This window comes from Ambystoma mexicanum, chromosome 1p, assembly GCF_040938575.1.
Source record: "Ambystoma mexicanum isolate Mex_15411 chromosome 1p, UKY_AmexF1_1, whole genome shotgun sequence".
Classification (NCBI taxonomy): Eukaryota; Metazoa; Chordata; class Amphibia; order Caudata; family Ambystomatidae; genus Ambystoma; species Ambystoma mexicanum.
Genome location: NC_090921.1, coordinates 382,546,332 through 382,561,824, shown reverse-complemented (window position 1 = coordinate 382,561,824; position 15,493 = coordinate 382,546,332). Strand labels below are relative to the sequence as shown.

The following is a 15,493-nucleotide window of genomic DNA, read 5'->3' as shown; positions in this document are numbered from 1 at the left end:
CCTACCTGAAGAGGGATGGGGGTGGGCGTGGGGGAGTAAGGGGGCTGGCGGGCCCTGCCCAACCCAGTAAGCAGTGTTTATCTGTATACAGGTCTCCTGAGGACTGTGGCCCCACAATATAGCAAGCTCGTGGGGTCCTCGGTAACAGGCACACATTCTCACATACAAATCCACAACACTATTTGGTTCTACTCATAGCTGCGAGAGACACACCCCATCCCTCAAGACTTACATAAAGCCGGTGGCGAGCTGTCGTCAGGTCGACCCCTTCGTTTAGTTTCCGGTACTTCTCCACCTGATCGAGGCATACGTCGTTCTCTGGATCTGGGCTGTCTAGCCCCAGCCCCTTCCTTTTTAGGGTCTATGGAGAAAGAGAGCACACACAGCCTTGTTATCAGAGTAGCAAAGCACCGTTTGCTTGTTACCAGCCCATGCTGCCCAACCACAAGACAATACGAAACTAGCCAAACTCAGGAGGGCCATCATGAATGACTCATAATTTCCCTGACCTGATTATCCACCTCGCGTCAATCTAAAAGAAGCATTGGGAAAGCAAATAGTGTTTTTACTTCAGCCAGACATTACAACATTTATATATTCCATTTTCTACACATTATCCTATTAAAATGAATAACATGTTACTACTAGTCTTTATAGTCTTTACATCGTGTATACAAAAACATATCAGAAAACGAAATTGCACATGCCACGTACTAAAGAGCATCTGAGTGGCTGTAATTTTTGCACCACTTTCCAGACAACCGTTTTTGCAGGCATACATGACTATTTTAAATTAATGTGACAAGAATTTGCATAACACGGACAATGTGATACTGCCCATGGTAGCGCCCTGTGTGTACCCTTCTACAAATGCCAGAAAAAATGTGCAAAAAACCCACATCTGTACCGATAGCTTTTTCCCATAAAGGAGCCGAAACCAAAAAGAGATAATTCGCCCCAAATGTCTTTGACATTTGTCACGAAAGATCATGCAAACGTGCAGAGCCTGGTTTATATTACATTAGTGATATAGGGTCTATCATTTAAAAAGAGGGATATTGCTCATTTGTCTGTAGACATCATATCAAATGAGCGGGTAGAAAATGCATAGGTGTATAGCGGAAAAAAGAGTAGAATGGCCAAATAATAGGCAGGTCAAATGTCTATGGCCCTCATTACGACCCTGGCGGAGGTCCATGGTGCAATTTGCAAGAGCTGCCAACTCCGCCATGGGGGTTGGCGGACTTACCGCCCCATTCCGACCTTGGCGGGGCGGTAAGTCCCCAATCCCCATTTACCCTTCCCCATTCCCATTTTTGCCCCATAGGGTATAATGGGAGTGGGGAAGGCGTTAATTACGCCACCGTAGAATACGGTGGCGTAATTAACGAGGGGACCCGTAGCGCCATGGATTTTTCCGCCCGGAAAATCCGGGCGTAAAAATCGCCATGGCGCTACGGAAAGTCCTAATCTGGCGGAGAGGAACGCCATGCATTACGCTGGCGTAAACCCCTCTCCGCCAGGGTCGTAATGAGGGCCTATGGGTTTTATATATCTGTCTCCCCATTCCACCCTTCTCACCGACCTGCTCAACCTTGGCTATCTTCTCACCTCTCCTCCATGCGCTGCCTTCTCAGACGCCTTGAACGACTCTGGCTGAAACAACGACCCCCTCCAACCAATCAGCATACTTCTCCTATCATACCCTCTACGACGCTTGCCTTAACTCTGCTAAACGCACCTACTTCTCTGACCTTCTCCAGTCTCAATTCTCTCACCCTCGCCGCATCTTTCAAACCTTATCCCGACTTCTCTCTCCAGCTAACCCCGATCCTTCCATTTCCTCTCCTCCCTCTGCTTCTGATCTTGCCTCCTTCTTTTCTAACAAAGTCCTCAATCTCCGCCAAACGATCCTCTCCTCCCCTTCTTACTCTCCTCCTCCACCCTCCCTCCTCCCCCACCCTATTGCTGGTCCTCATTTATGCCTGTCACTCAATCTGAAGTTACCCTACTTCTGTCTAAATCTCATCCTACTGGTTCTCCCACCGACCCCATTCCTACCCCCCTCATTTCTAAAATCTACCCCCTCCTCATACCCTATCTCACTTCCTTCTTTAACACCTGTCTTATGACTTCCATCTTTCCTACTCCTTTTAAGCATGCGACTATCATCCCCATTCCCAAAAAACCTTCTGCTAGTCCCCACCTTACATCCAACTACCGCCCCATCTCTCTCCTTCCTTCCTCTCGAAACTTTTCGAACACATTGTCTATTCTCAACTTTTCTCCTTCATCTCAAACCACTCTCTCCTTCCCTCTACCCAATCTGGCTTCCGACCTCAACACTCCACCGAAACTGCCCTCATCTCTGTTCTCAACTCTCTCCTTTCTTCACGGTACTCTAAACATTCCTCTATTCTCATTCTCCTTGACCTCTCTGCTGCTTTTGATACTGTTGACCATCCTCTTCTCCTTAATTCTTTCTCCTCTTTTGGTCTCAAAGACTCTGTCCTTAATTGGTTCTCCTCTTATTTTCTCAACCGCACCTTTGCCATCTCTTGGGGTGGCTCCACCTCTCCCACCCATCCTCTCAACCACGGCATCCCCCAAGGTTCTGTCCTTTGACCCTTTCCTTTCTCACTCTACACTTCCTTCTTAGCCCCCATCATCTCCTCCTTTGGTGGCTCACATGATTTCTACGCTGATGATATCCAGCTCCTCCTCTGCTTCTCCTCCTTCTCTCCTGACATCCACCATAAGCTTTCTTCTTGCCTCTCTGCTATTAAATCCTGGATGTCCTCTCACTTCCTTACTCTCAATACTGACAAAACCGAAGTCCTTTTCTTCCCTGCCAACACACTCCCTCCTCCCTCCCCTCCCTCTTTTATTCTCTTTCCCCCTCCAAACTCTCCTTCTCTCCCCATGCCGTAACCTTGGTCTTCACATTGACACCCACCTCTCTCTTTGTCACCACATTTCTCTTACTGCCAGATCTTGCCGTTTTCACCTTTACAACATCTGTAAAATTCGATCCTTCCTAACCTTTCTCGTGACTAAACTCTTAATCTCCTCCCTCATCTTCTCTAGGCTTTTCTTCTGCTCAACTCTTCTCTTTGGACTCCCCTCGTCTCACCTCTCCCCACTCAAATATGTTTACCACTCTGACATCCGCTCCCTCTGCCTTATATCTCCTCATGACTCCATCTCCTCTTTTCTCACCTCTCTAGGTTGGCTCCCATTTCACTCCCAGCTTAAAATCAAGTTCCTCTGTTTAGTCTTCAAATCCCTCTATGGTCTTGCCCCCCTTACCTTTCCTCCCTCCTCACTTTCTATACTCCTTCTCGTTCTCTCCGCCAATCCCTTCCTACTCTCTCCTCCTCCACTCCCCTGTGCCCTTCCCCCTTCTGCTCTTTCCAACTGCTCGCTCCTTTCCACTGGAACCACTTCCCCTTCTCCATCCGCTCTACTGCCTCCTTCCCTAACTTCCTCACCTCTCTACAATCTTATATCTTCCATTCACCTCCCTAAAACCCTTTGCTTCTTCTCTCACCTCTGCTACTACTTCTACCCTCTCCTCCCACTCCCTTTCTTACTTCTGTTCCACCACACCCTGTCCTTTCACTCTACTCGCTCCAACCCCACTTCCTGCACTTTTCTAATTCTCATCTCTTCCATTCTTCTCTCTTACACACTATGCTTCCTCTCTTACTTTTGCTTTAACCACTGCTCATACCTCCTCCTACTTCCTCTCATACCTTGGTGTCGCTCCACTCTCCAATCCTCTTCCATAATGTACATTGTTTTTTGTAATGTTTTCTGGTTTAATTCAATTGTTACTTATGCTTGTTGTATCTTGCTTGTTCCTCTTGTAAAGCTTTTTGGATTAAAACGCTATATAAATTCAGTAAAATACAAATATCAATCCTATGTAGATAAAAAGCTAAGGAGACCCATGCAATGTGAATTGGTCTTGCACATATATGTATACACGTATGCAGAGAAACCTGTGGTGTCGGGATTGACAGTGCATCTCACAGGACAGCGCATCCCTCCTGCATGGCTCCAGCCCAGAAAACAACACAGGAATGGAAAAACAATGGGCTGGCTCCATCACTAGGGAATAGCCCTTCTGCACACAAAGCATGAAGAAACAGCAGAGTATACATCGCACACAGCTCCCATGGGTGCCAGCCTGCTCCCCCTCTAGGTAAAGTTCTCCCGTATGCAGGAGAAAAAAATATGCAGAGAGAGCCAAATACGCTAATACAGGGAGACTGACAGAAAGAGCCTGGCAAAGACTGACACTGACAGAGAGATAACGACCACCATGAAACAGTTAAATATAGAGACAAAAAGAAGCTGGCATGGACAGAGAGTAACATTGTCAACCAACACTCTTGTTTTTCTGCCATTTTCCCCTACTTAAGCAGGCCCCAAGCGTCTTTTGTTTTGCAGTTGGTGAGCTGATGCAAGTGGATCTACGTACATGTGACCTAAGCCCCACCCACCTGCATAACCCTGTCACTCCCTTTCCTTCCTTAACTGGCATCTCTCGCCCGGTCATCTAAAGCAAAGGGAAGGTGAACAAAAGGGCAATAGCTATTTGGACCTGTTCGGGCTGGAATGACCCAGGACCAGAACGGACTCAAGACCAGAGCTTCTGCTCCTCTTAAATCATGGAAGCTCCCTCGAAAATGTGTTTCACGACTCTCTCACATCAGCCCATTCTCACCAACACCACCCATCTCTAACCTCGACACTCACCATCAACATCATGGACATAAGCAGCCAGCTCACCCGCGTAACAATAGACCCCATCCAGTGTTCGTGCATGAGCAGAAGTAGCGGAACTATGTTCCCTGCTGGCCTGCCCGCTTTCTATAAACCCCATTGCCACACCCCCTCCCACGCACAATACAAACCCCCAAAAAATGCGCTTGCTGTTTAAGGGAGCATTCAGTGCAGTGTACTGAGGTGCAAGTTTCAACTGCTTCCTACACTTTTATTTTTAAACAAAACCATTCTGGTACTGTGTCTTTTTAAAATAAAAGTATAGGAACAGTAAAACTTAATTTCAAGAAGTAGAGGAGCACCGCTACCAACCGCTCCCGCCCACTTCGACCACTGACCGCATCAGAAATCCATCATTCACCACTACACAAAAACTGATGCTCACCAATGTCTGCTCAGCATTCAGCCGCTCAGCAGCCATCGACAACCTCATCACCATACATGACTTAGACACCATCCTCATTACAGAGGCCTGGATAACATTCACCTCCACCCACCTCCTAGATGTTCTCATCCCCAACGGATACAAAATTCTACAACAAGAGCGCACAGTCAAGATAAGCAGAGGCCTCACCATCATTTACAAGGCATCATGGCCATGCACACAATTAAATGTTACCTCAATTGTCTCTTTCGAAAATATTTAATGCCACTTCCCGCTCACCTCAATGGACACAGTCACTTTCCATCTACCGACCACCCAAGCCTAACACCTCCGTCATTGAAGACGTCACCTCCACGTCTCCCAGACATGCCAACAACATCCCACTCAGCGACTTCAATATCCCTGACAGCCCAGTGATCAAGTCAATGACCCTCTTCACCTTACACAGCACACACAAAACCCAACTCAAACAAAAGGTAACATCTTTCACCGTATCATTAATGTCCTGCCCACTCAATTCCGCTCTGCTGGTCAGACCATCTGGCAATCTCCTTTGACATTAGTCACACCACCCCAGTCAAGCACGCCCATGGGAAATTCAGCAAACAAGCCTTCATACCATTCAAGAACTTCCCTGGGGGGGCTCTCACAGAAGACTTTTGCCAACCTCCACCTCACTTGGGCTGACATACCTCAGGTGAATCTGGATTACAACTCGCTACTCAAAGAGCTCTACATCACCCTCACAATACAGTATCTCCCTGGTCCCCCCTCGCTTTAGAAACAAAAGGGCTGGCAACTGTAGCTTTGGGGTCACAGCACCTACCCTATGGAACACCCTCCAGAGGAATATCAGAAATGAGCAATGGTATCATGTATTAAAGAAACTTGTAAACACATGGCTTTTCAATAAGTATGAATAAGTATGTTTGTCTGTAACTAAATTCTGCATGTGTAACGAACACTGTGATACCCCATGGTTTGGGCGTTATATAAATGTCATAAATAAATAAAATAAAGCAATGTAGCGGAGCAGGTGGATACGTCATCCCTAACTAACTCCCCCTCACCTCCATCCTACTGGACCAGCAGGAGAAGAGCCCTGTGTTTGACACCAGGTCTCATCCCAATACCTCATAGAGTGTATGAGAGAAGATATGCACTCAGACAACCTTATCGAATGTACCCTCGCACTGAGAGGGTGGAAGGATGTCTGCACACACCATTGGTCATCGAAGAGCTATAAGTCAAATCGAACAAGAGCAGAGTGATGTCATGAAGGAAAGACATGAAGACACACTGAAACGATATGCAAATAGTTTAGAATAAAAGTGTTACTGAAGTAACAAGAGAAACATGTAATTGAAGATGAAGAAATCATATGCACCAAAGTAATAAGTGAGTAGAGATGAAGTGAATGGATATACGCAGAAAATCAAGGTAGTTGAGACATATAGAAGCTTGCTGCAAAAAAATATAATATGGCTATGGTGGCCATGATGAAAAAATGGACGTCCGACTTGTGTTGAAAACAATCGGACTACCTCAGAAACAGACCAGGGCTGCAGAGTCAAGAGATGCTAGAAAAACAGCTTTGAGTGAAGAACAAAGAGGAGTCTATTGGCATGGGATTAAGAATGCCATGTCATGGAATAATTGTAAAGCACAGAGGGAGTCAAGAGGAATAAGCCATATACGTAAGTCATATTTCTCTTAGATTAAGCAAAGAAGAAAACATGTGCAAGTGCCAAGTATTGGACAGTTAAAGATGTGAGAGCATATGCAAGGTACAGTGAGCAAGTCTCCATAGGCCAATAGGAGTAATGGCACCTAGCTTAATTAAACCAAATAGTAGTAAATAAAAGGTCAAAATGCCCAGAATTGTGGTCTTTTTACAAGTGATTCAGAAGTCAAAAACAAGGGCTATTCATTAAGCTTCAGACAAAGATAATGGTGTACTTACACTCCCTTGAAAATCCCAGAACAGAACAGGCTGCAAGGTCAACTATAAAGAAGAGCCTTTGCTTGGGGCCTGACCGAGAAGAGATGATGGACTAATTAGGAAAGTGTGTAGTAGTCTGACATTGCTTTCTGCATCTGTGTTTCGTTTTGCTTACGTGCTGGTAAGAAGCTGAAAGTCCAAGGTTGGGAAAGCATGCCAACCAATCAGACTGTCTATGCAACAACATGCTATACAGTGTTGCACAGGCCAACCCGCTGCTGTTATTCTGCTATAAATTGTATTTTACATATTAGAGGTGGTTCGAGGTGTGCCCACCATATAAGGGGCATCCAATAGTATTACTAATATTTATAAGATATATAGGTACATATATCCCATTACCAATACCTCCCTTCAATAGGTTTTAACAGTTTGTCACATAGCATGACAGCATATCTAATGTATATCAAGGCATAACACCTTTGAATAATCAAATGTGAGTGTGAGTGTGTGTGGACTACAGTTTGGTATTTGCCAGATTGCCCTGTTTTACTTCATGCTAATAATAAAATAGTATTCTTTGAGTCTGTCTGGTTATTTGGGTCTGAGATCTCTAGTGGTAATTCCATATAGCACACAGGACGCTTCAAGGTGCTAGAACATCAACCACCATGGACCAAGGAAACAACACACCCTCAGGCCTAAACCCTCCACACACTGGTACACTCAAGAACTCAACTTCAACCAAAGAATCATCAGAAAACAAGAAAATATTGGTTGAAACTCTAGCTGCGCATCAGAGCTTGCCCTGCTCAATGCACTCTGCTACATTCACACAAATAATAAGCAATGCCAAGGCTAACTACTACCAAAACACCAGGGCTAAATCCAGCAATTAAAGGAGCGCCCTCTTCAAAGCCATCATGCTGTGCATCAACCTTCTGCTCATCCCACTCATACCGCACTCCATCTCAAAATTCACCACCATCAACTCTTCCTTCATCAACAAGCTCAGCATGATCCGCCAACATAAGGACACCAACAACACACTGCACATCCCATCCAGAAAAACCATAACTATCTGGACAACTTTCAAGACTCTCACTATAGAAGACCTCACTGTCACCCTTGCATCCCTGAAGGCCACATCATAAGCGAATTACATCCTATCTGCCTCTGTACTCAAGACCCTCCGACTGAAGCCCTCCTCAGCAACTCCTGACCCATCTTCGCTTCCTAGATAGGTCCCTTGAGAAAGCAGTAGCCATGAAACCCTTCCGATAAATCATAGCCAACAAACACCTTCAGTCCTAGAAGTGTTGGTGATTGCCATCCTTACCTCCTGGATCTCCTTGACTTCTCAGCAGCATTTGACACAGTAGACCACCAGACACTCACGAACATTCTGCATTGCTGCATGATGATCAGCGAATCGTCCTCAGCTGGTTCAAATCCTACCTTGCTCACCACCTCTAATTCATCCAAATGTATTTCTTCAGATCACCAATTGTACCCACCACCTGTGGAGTCCTGTAAGGATCCATTGTCTCCCTTGTGATCTTCAATCTTTACATAGAACTACTCTGAGCCATCCTGCCTTATCAGAAATTCCACATCCACCAATAAAAAGAACTCACGCAGCTCTACCTCAAGATATCTGGCCTGAGGTTTACAGGCATATGGTGCATACAAATAAATAAATAAATAAATAAAAATAACAATTATATTCAGCATCCACATGTTCAAGGCCAGTCTCCCATTATCCAGTCCTGGAAGTCCAGTGCTTACCTGAAGCTCAATCCCTCCAAGAGCGAATTACTACTGCTGACCAATAACACTGAATACCCTGACATTCAGATCGGGCTCTCTGCTATGAACCTTGATAACTTCACACCTCAGCTGACCACCTCTGCTAAGTCCCTTGGGTTCTACATCACCAGACACCTGTTCTTCAAACAGGACATAGCAAGGAAGACACAAACGCTTGGTACCAACTTTCTCTCCTGTGGAACATCCAGCTCTTCACCTCAGAAAACAACTTTAGGTCTGCTGTCCAAGCCTTGGTGCTCTGCTACCTGGATGGTGGCAATGCCCTTTTGGAAGGCACTCCGGTGACTACCCTGATACCCTTGAAATGTGTCCTACATGCTGCTGCACAACTTATCAAAGGACTCAGTAAATTTTACATCACGCATTCTCTCATCGAACTGCACTGGTTCTCGCTTCAAGAACGTACCATCTTCAAATCCTGCTTCATCATCTACAACACTGTCACCCTGAAGTCCCCAAGGTACTTCAGTGAGAAACCTAGCATCTTCGGGGGCTTATGATCCACCAGAAGTAAGTAAATGTGCAGACTTGAACTCCACCATTGCAGGAAGGAAAGAACCAGAAGACAGGCCTTCTCTGTATACGCCCTAAGACTCTGGAACCTCCTCCCCATCAACACCAGACTTACCCCTTGCTTCTCCATTTCAGGAAGGAGCTCAAAATCCTCCTGTTCAAGGAATGCCTCCTTCCTAACACATAGGCCTACACATCCTCCTCTCCTCACCTAACCTATGACTGGTCGATCTGCTCCCCCCTGTTTCTGCCAAATTGCCTGCCTTACCCGTCCCCCGTTGTTAGCTCCCCACTACCGTGTATCTTTGCTTCCCTCACCTCCCCCTATTTGTAAAGAACTCTGTTGCTTCTCGAAGCTAGGTCCGCACTCAATAAATACCGCTCATAACAATAAAATTTACAATAATAACTGACAAAGAGAGAATGATACTGACAGTGGTGAAAACAGAGAGTGACTCTGACATAGAATGACACTGACAGATCCTGACATTGATACAAAGACAGACTGACACTAAAAGAGAATAACACTGACAGGGAGAGACTGATATAGTGACCAGAGAGTTAATCATACTGATAAAAACTGACATTGAGAGAGAGTGAAAGAGTTACAGCGGCCAGTTCTAAAGGTTTCATGTGATATTTCTGCATTTTGAAGGCTGCACAACAAAAGGCCAATTCATTATGGCCGATTTCGTGCGGCCCTCAAAAAGTGTAAATAGCACACTTTTGTTGGGGTTTCAACCCCCCAAGGCAAGCTGTTCCCCTGTTGCCCTTATTCCCATCCTCACTCGTGGTGGGTTTTTTTTCTGAAACCCGCCTTTCCTCCTCTGCCGCCTCTCTTCCCCCGCAAAGCATTCCCCCAACACAGTCACACTGATGATTCTAACACACAAACACGCACACATTTACATATTTACTTGCTCCCACGCCCCCCCTTCTCCTCCACTAACATTCCCACTCTTTCCCACAGACAGACAGGCACACAGGCACAGACACACACAATTTTTAAAAAACACAAACACCCAAGATGTCTGTGTTTTCCCTCTTCCGGTCCCTTTGCTGCCCATCAGCCCCTGTGTGCACGTGTGCATCGTGGGGGCTGACAGTTCGGTATAGAAAGACCGCTCGGAGCGGTCTCCGAGCGGTCTTTCTAAATCGATCTTATTTGAATGCGTTTATTTAAAAGAGACATATTGGGGGTCATTCCGAGTACGGCGGTAGGGGGTTTACGGCACCGGTAAGGATGCCGGTGCCGTTAACCCCCTACTGCCGCATTCCGAGGTCCCTTAGCGGGTCCCACTAGGGCCGGCTGGTTTTACCAGCCGCCCTTAGCGGGACCCGTTAAGGGACCATGGAGCTAATAATGGGCCCGCTATTTGCGGGCCCGTTATTAGCTCCTTCCCCATTACCATTGAGCCCTATGGGGGCTCGAATGGGAATGGGGAATGGTTTTCGAAATGGGGACTTACCGTGTCCCCATAGGTCGGAATGTCCCGGTAAGTCCCCATTCCGACACCACTGACCCGGACATGGGTTTGGAGGCAGCCATGGTGCTATTAGCACCATGGCTGACTCCAAACTCGTAATGACCCCCATCACTCCTTACGGGTCTCATTACGACTTAATTAATTAATGGGCCTGATTACGACTTTGGAGTTAGCCATGGCACTATTAGCGCCATGGCTGCCTCCAAAATCGTGTCCGGGTCCGGTCTGGTGGAGTGGGGACTTACTGGGACATTCCGCCCTAGGCGGACCCGGTAAGTCCCCATTCCAAATGCCATTCACCATTCCCATTTGAGCCCCCATAGGGCTCAATGCGAATGGGGAAGGCGCTAATTACGGGCCTGCTAATAGCAGGTCCGTAATTAGCGCCCTGGTCCCCTAACGGGACCCGTAAAGGACGTGTGGTCCGACCACACGGTCCTTTACGGGTCCCGTAGGGACCCGTAGGTCCCCGTTAGGGTTCCCGCTAAGGGACCTTGGAATTGGGCGGTAAGGGATTACCGACACCGGTCTCCTTACTGGTGCCTGGTATCCCTTACCGCCCAACTTGTAATGACCCCCAATGTCAGAGACAGAGGGCCTCATTACGACCTTGGCGGTACGGAGTGAACGGCGCCGTAAAAGGTGGCGGCGCCGTTCACTCCGTACCGCCGCATTACGAGTTCCCCTCGCGGGACACGGTAAGCACGCCTGGGAAAACCAGGCGTGCTTACCGGGTCCCGCGAAGGGAAGAGGGTGCAAACAACGGGCCATCTCGTAATGGCCCGTTGTTTGCTCCCTCTCCCATTCCCATTCAGCCCTACGGGGGCTGAAATGGGAATGGGGAAGGACCGTGTCCGGGTCCTCGAAGGGAGGAATTACCGGGCCTTCCGAACTCGGAATGGCCCGGTAAGTCCTCATTCCGAGGGCCCGACCCCGACGCGTGGTTACCAACTAACTCGTAATGAGGGCCAGACACTTAATAGAAAGAGACTGACAATGGGCCTCATTCCGAGTGCGGCGGTAAGGCGTTAACAGCGCCGGTAAGGATGCTGATGCCGTTAACCCCTTACTGCCGCATTCCGAGGTCCCTTAGCGGGTCCCACTAAGGCCGCCTGGTAAAACCAGCCGTCCTTAGCGGGAGCTGCTAAGGGACCAGGGAGCTTATAATGGGCCCGTAATTAACGGGCCCGTTATTGGCTCCCTCCACATTCCCATTGAGCCCTATGGGGGCTCAAATGGGAATGGGGATGTTTTTTTTAATGGGGACTTACCGGGTCCTCCAAGGTTGGAATGACCCGGTAAGTCCCCATTCAGAGAACCCGGACACGACTTTGGAGGCAGCCATGGCGCTATTAGCACCATGGCTACCTCCAAACTCGTAATGACCCTCAATGGCAGTGAAACTGATTGAGACAGAGGGCCTCATTACACGGTAGGCGGTAAAAATCGGCAATTACCGGCATGGCGTAATTAGCGTGTCCGCCCTCGCAAGAGGCCGCAAATTGCCGGGCACTAGCCTACCGCCATGCCGGTAATGAGCCTACCGCCATGCCGCTAAACTCCCCAAAAAGTCCCTTAACGACATCCTCGAAAGCGCTGTTAGCACTTCCAACCTGCCGCCACATGCAAATAGCGGTTTCCGTAATATTGCGGAACCGGAAATAGCGTCATCGCACCGGAACGGGAAAGAGCACGGCGGCCATCTTTAAAAACACAATCCATTGCCATCCTCCTTATCCAGGACGCCTTACCAGGAACCACGTTGGGAAAAACACCAAGGACACCGTGAAGATGCCCAAGGCCGTTAAGAAATCGTCTGAGCGGCAACGCAAGGAGAAATTTTGCAAGGAGGAGCTCCTCATGCTAACGTAGACACTAGCAGACAATGCTCATGTTGTCTTCAACAACGACATGCGTCGGGAGACCATTGTGAAGAAGAAGGCCATCTGGGAAGAGGTAGCCCACAAGGTCAGCGCGGTAGGCACCACAACCCGCACAGTCAAAGACTGCCGAAAGAGGTGGGATGACCTCCGGCTCCGTGTGCGGAACATTCTATCCGTGAACCGCAACATGGCTACGGGCACAGGAGGAGGCAGTGAATCGCCAATCAAGCTCAATGAGTGGGAGGAGACATGTGAATCAACCATCGGGGTGGAATGCATTGAGGGAGTTGGACAAATGGAGCATGGCGTGGCCGTTTCGTCCGATTGAGGTGAGTGTATGCATCAAACAATGCACAGTGAAGTGTGATGTTCCCCCCAATCATGTGTCCATATGAATGCCGTGGCTCCAGCCACAAACAGACATGCATGCATCACCACATGCCCGTACAACACAGACCCATTCATGCATGACCCACCCAACATCCCCATTACCTGCATCCACACTAAAGAGCCCGGAATGCATAGAACGGCATGAGGTATTCATTTTGCTCAAGGCAGGTCGACCCATTACTGATGGTTGTCAACATTTCTCACCCTTGCAGGTTCACACACTGACACTGAGGAGGCACGCACTTCCACACCTGCTCTCACATCCAGCAAAAAAGCAAGGAGGGATGCCACAGGGGACACCGCCACATCCACAAGGGCAGCCAGGACGAGTGTCCATGACCACAGGGACAAAAGCAGCCGGAACACCAGTTGCACGCATCCACAGGCCATGGCTGCTCCCGTCGTGGCACCCATGGAAGTGTGTCTCCCAGTAGGTGAGGGCAGCATCGAGGGGATGCACTCTGCTGCCACCAGCTCAACGGGTGAAGCAGCAGCCACGGCCCCACCTTCAGATGAGGAGGACACACCTGCCATTGATGCTGATAGCCAGAGCCCCAGACCAACAAGCCCCTTACTGGCACGCCCGAGGTACTCCTCAGGTCCGGGTAGTCATGGAGATTCACCCACCCCTGAAGGGATATGGAGCCCCCAGATATCCTCTCCTGATGCAAGTGCAATGGGACCAGGTGCATCAGCCATCCCACCAGCACCCACCATGCGACATGACCTCTCGTCCATCTACCAGAGGCAGACCGAGATGAGTGGCCTAGTAGGTCAACATGGGGCAGAGACAGCCCGCCTGTGGGAGGACATTGCTACACTTGCACAGCAGACAAGGGAGGGCATGGAGGCATGCACCAGCCGAATCTGCAGTGAAATGGCCCAACTGCGGCAGGCCATGAACCGCATAGCAGACGCTATTGAGCGTCGGTGCCCACTCCCGGCCCAGGAAGAACCAGCCCCTCCTCGTCTGGGAGTTCACGCCAGACTAGTCCCCTGCGCCGGTCTATGCGGAACCTGCGGCGCACGGCTTCACAGCCACCAGATGACGATGCAGGCACTGGCAAATAGGGCCACCAGGATTTGTGTGCCACATGTGGCAATGGACACATTCATGTCATGAGACTCACATGGGAGTGTTGAGGGGGGAGGGGTGTAAGGGTGTGTTTGGGTGTGTTGAGGGGGGTAAGGGTGTATTTGGGTGTGTTGAGGGGGAGGAGGGTAAGGGTGTGTTTGGGTGTGTTGAATGGGGGGTAAGGGTGTATTTGGGTGTGTTGAGGGGGGGTAAGGGTGTATTTTGGGAGTTTGGGTTATGCACTTTAGTACCACGATATGTTCAATATACACTGTTCAGAGTTTGAAACCCAAGCGTGGTCTCCATTATTGTGTATGTGTCATTCATTGTGGACAGGGTCCTTTGTGGGCCTCGAAACATGCACCAGGGCAACAATTCCCATCTACGTCCATGCTATTACACCTTGGTGCATGATGAGATTACAGAATCAGATGCTGATGCACATCGTGTGCCTCCTTGGCACTGCCTGTTTCATGTCCTGCTGGGGCATTCCACCCGCACTCATCCCCTGCCACATCATACTCTTCTGGTGGTTGCATGTCAATTTCAAGTGGCATAGGCACATTCCATCATATGCACATTTTGTGATGCTCTACACATGCCATGGTGGTCTTTGCCACTTTGACACGGCTGTACAGGAGTGCCACACCCAGGCCGCTTAGGCAGCGGAGCACTGTCATTGGAAGGATGTACTATATTGTTGTCCTCTTCCTGATGGTTCTGTGGGTTCCGTACAGGGGTTAGGAGCCACCTCCTCAGTGGATGGCTGTCTTCGCCTGTATGGTGTGGGTAATGGGTGCCTGTTACGGCTCACCTCTGGTGCTGGCTGTTGTTGTAGGTGCTGCACTGCTATCATGTAGTCAAGGCTGTCATGTCATGCTGCTGCTATTGGGACCATCTTGGTTTTAGGAAGGGGTGTGGGTAGGGGTGTGGTGTGCTCTTTTGTGCTGCCTGTCCCCATAGCATGCACCTGTGCTGATTGTGTCCACCTGTAGTTGATGGGTACACTGCTCAGGTCTCTTAATGGGTGCTTTTCGATGCTGTTATTAGCGCCATGCCGGTAAGGGGTTTTTGGGTGTTTTACATGCCGCTAATACCATGTCCGCATGGCTTGTGATGGCCTGGTATTAGCGCCATGGCGCTAATTCCGGCATGTGGGTCGCGCGCCCGCGGCCTTGCCGCTATTAGTGGCACCGT

The 15,493-nt window shown here is 48.8% G+C and overlaps 1 protein-coding gene across 3 annotated transcripts in view; it reads right to left on the bottom strand.

Moving 5' to 3' along the window:
- MEF2B (myocyte enhancer factor 2B) overlaps nucleotides 1–15,493 on the bottom strand; it is a 533,283-nt gene that overhangs the window by 123,036 nt on the left and 394,754 nt on the right. For all 3 annotated transcript variants that reach the window (XM_069649127.1, XM_069649129.1, XM_069649128.1), the window contains exon 5: nucleotides 233–361. In XM_069649127.1, the coding sequence (XP_069505228.1) occupies nucleotides 233–361 (129 nt within the window). The remainder of the gene's footprint in view (nucleotides 1–232; nucleotides 362–15,493) is intronic.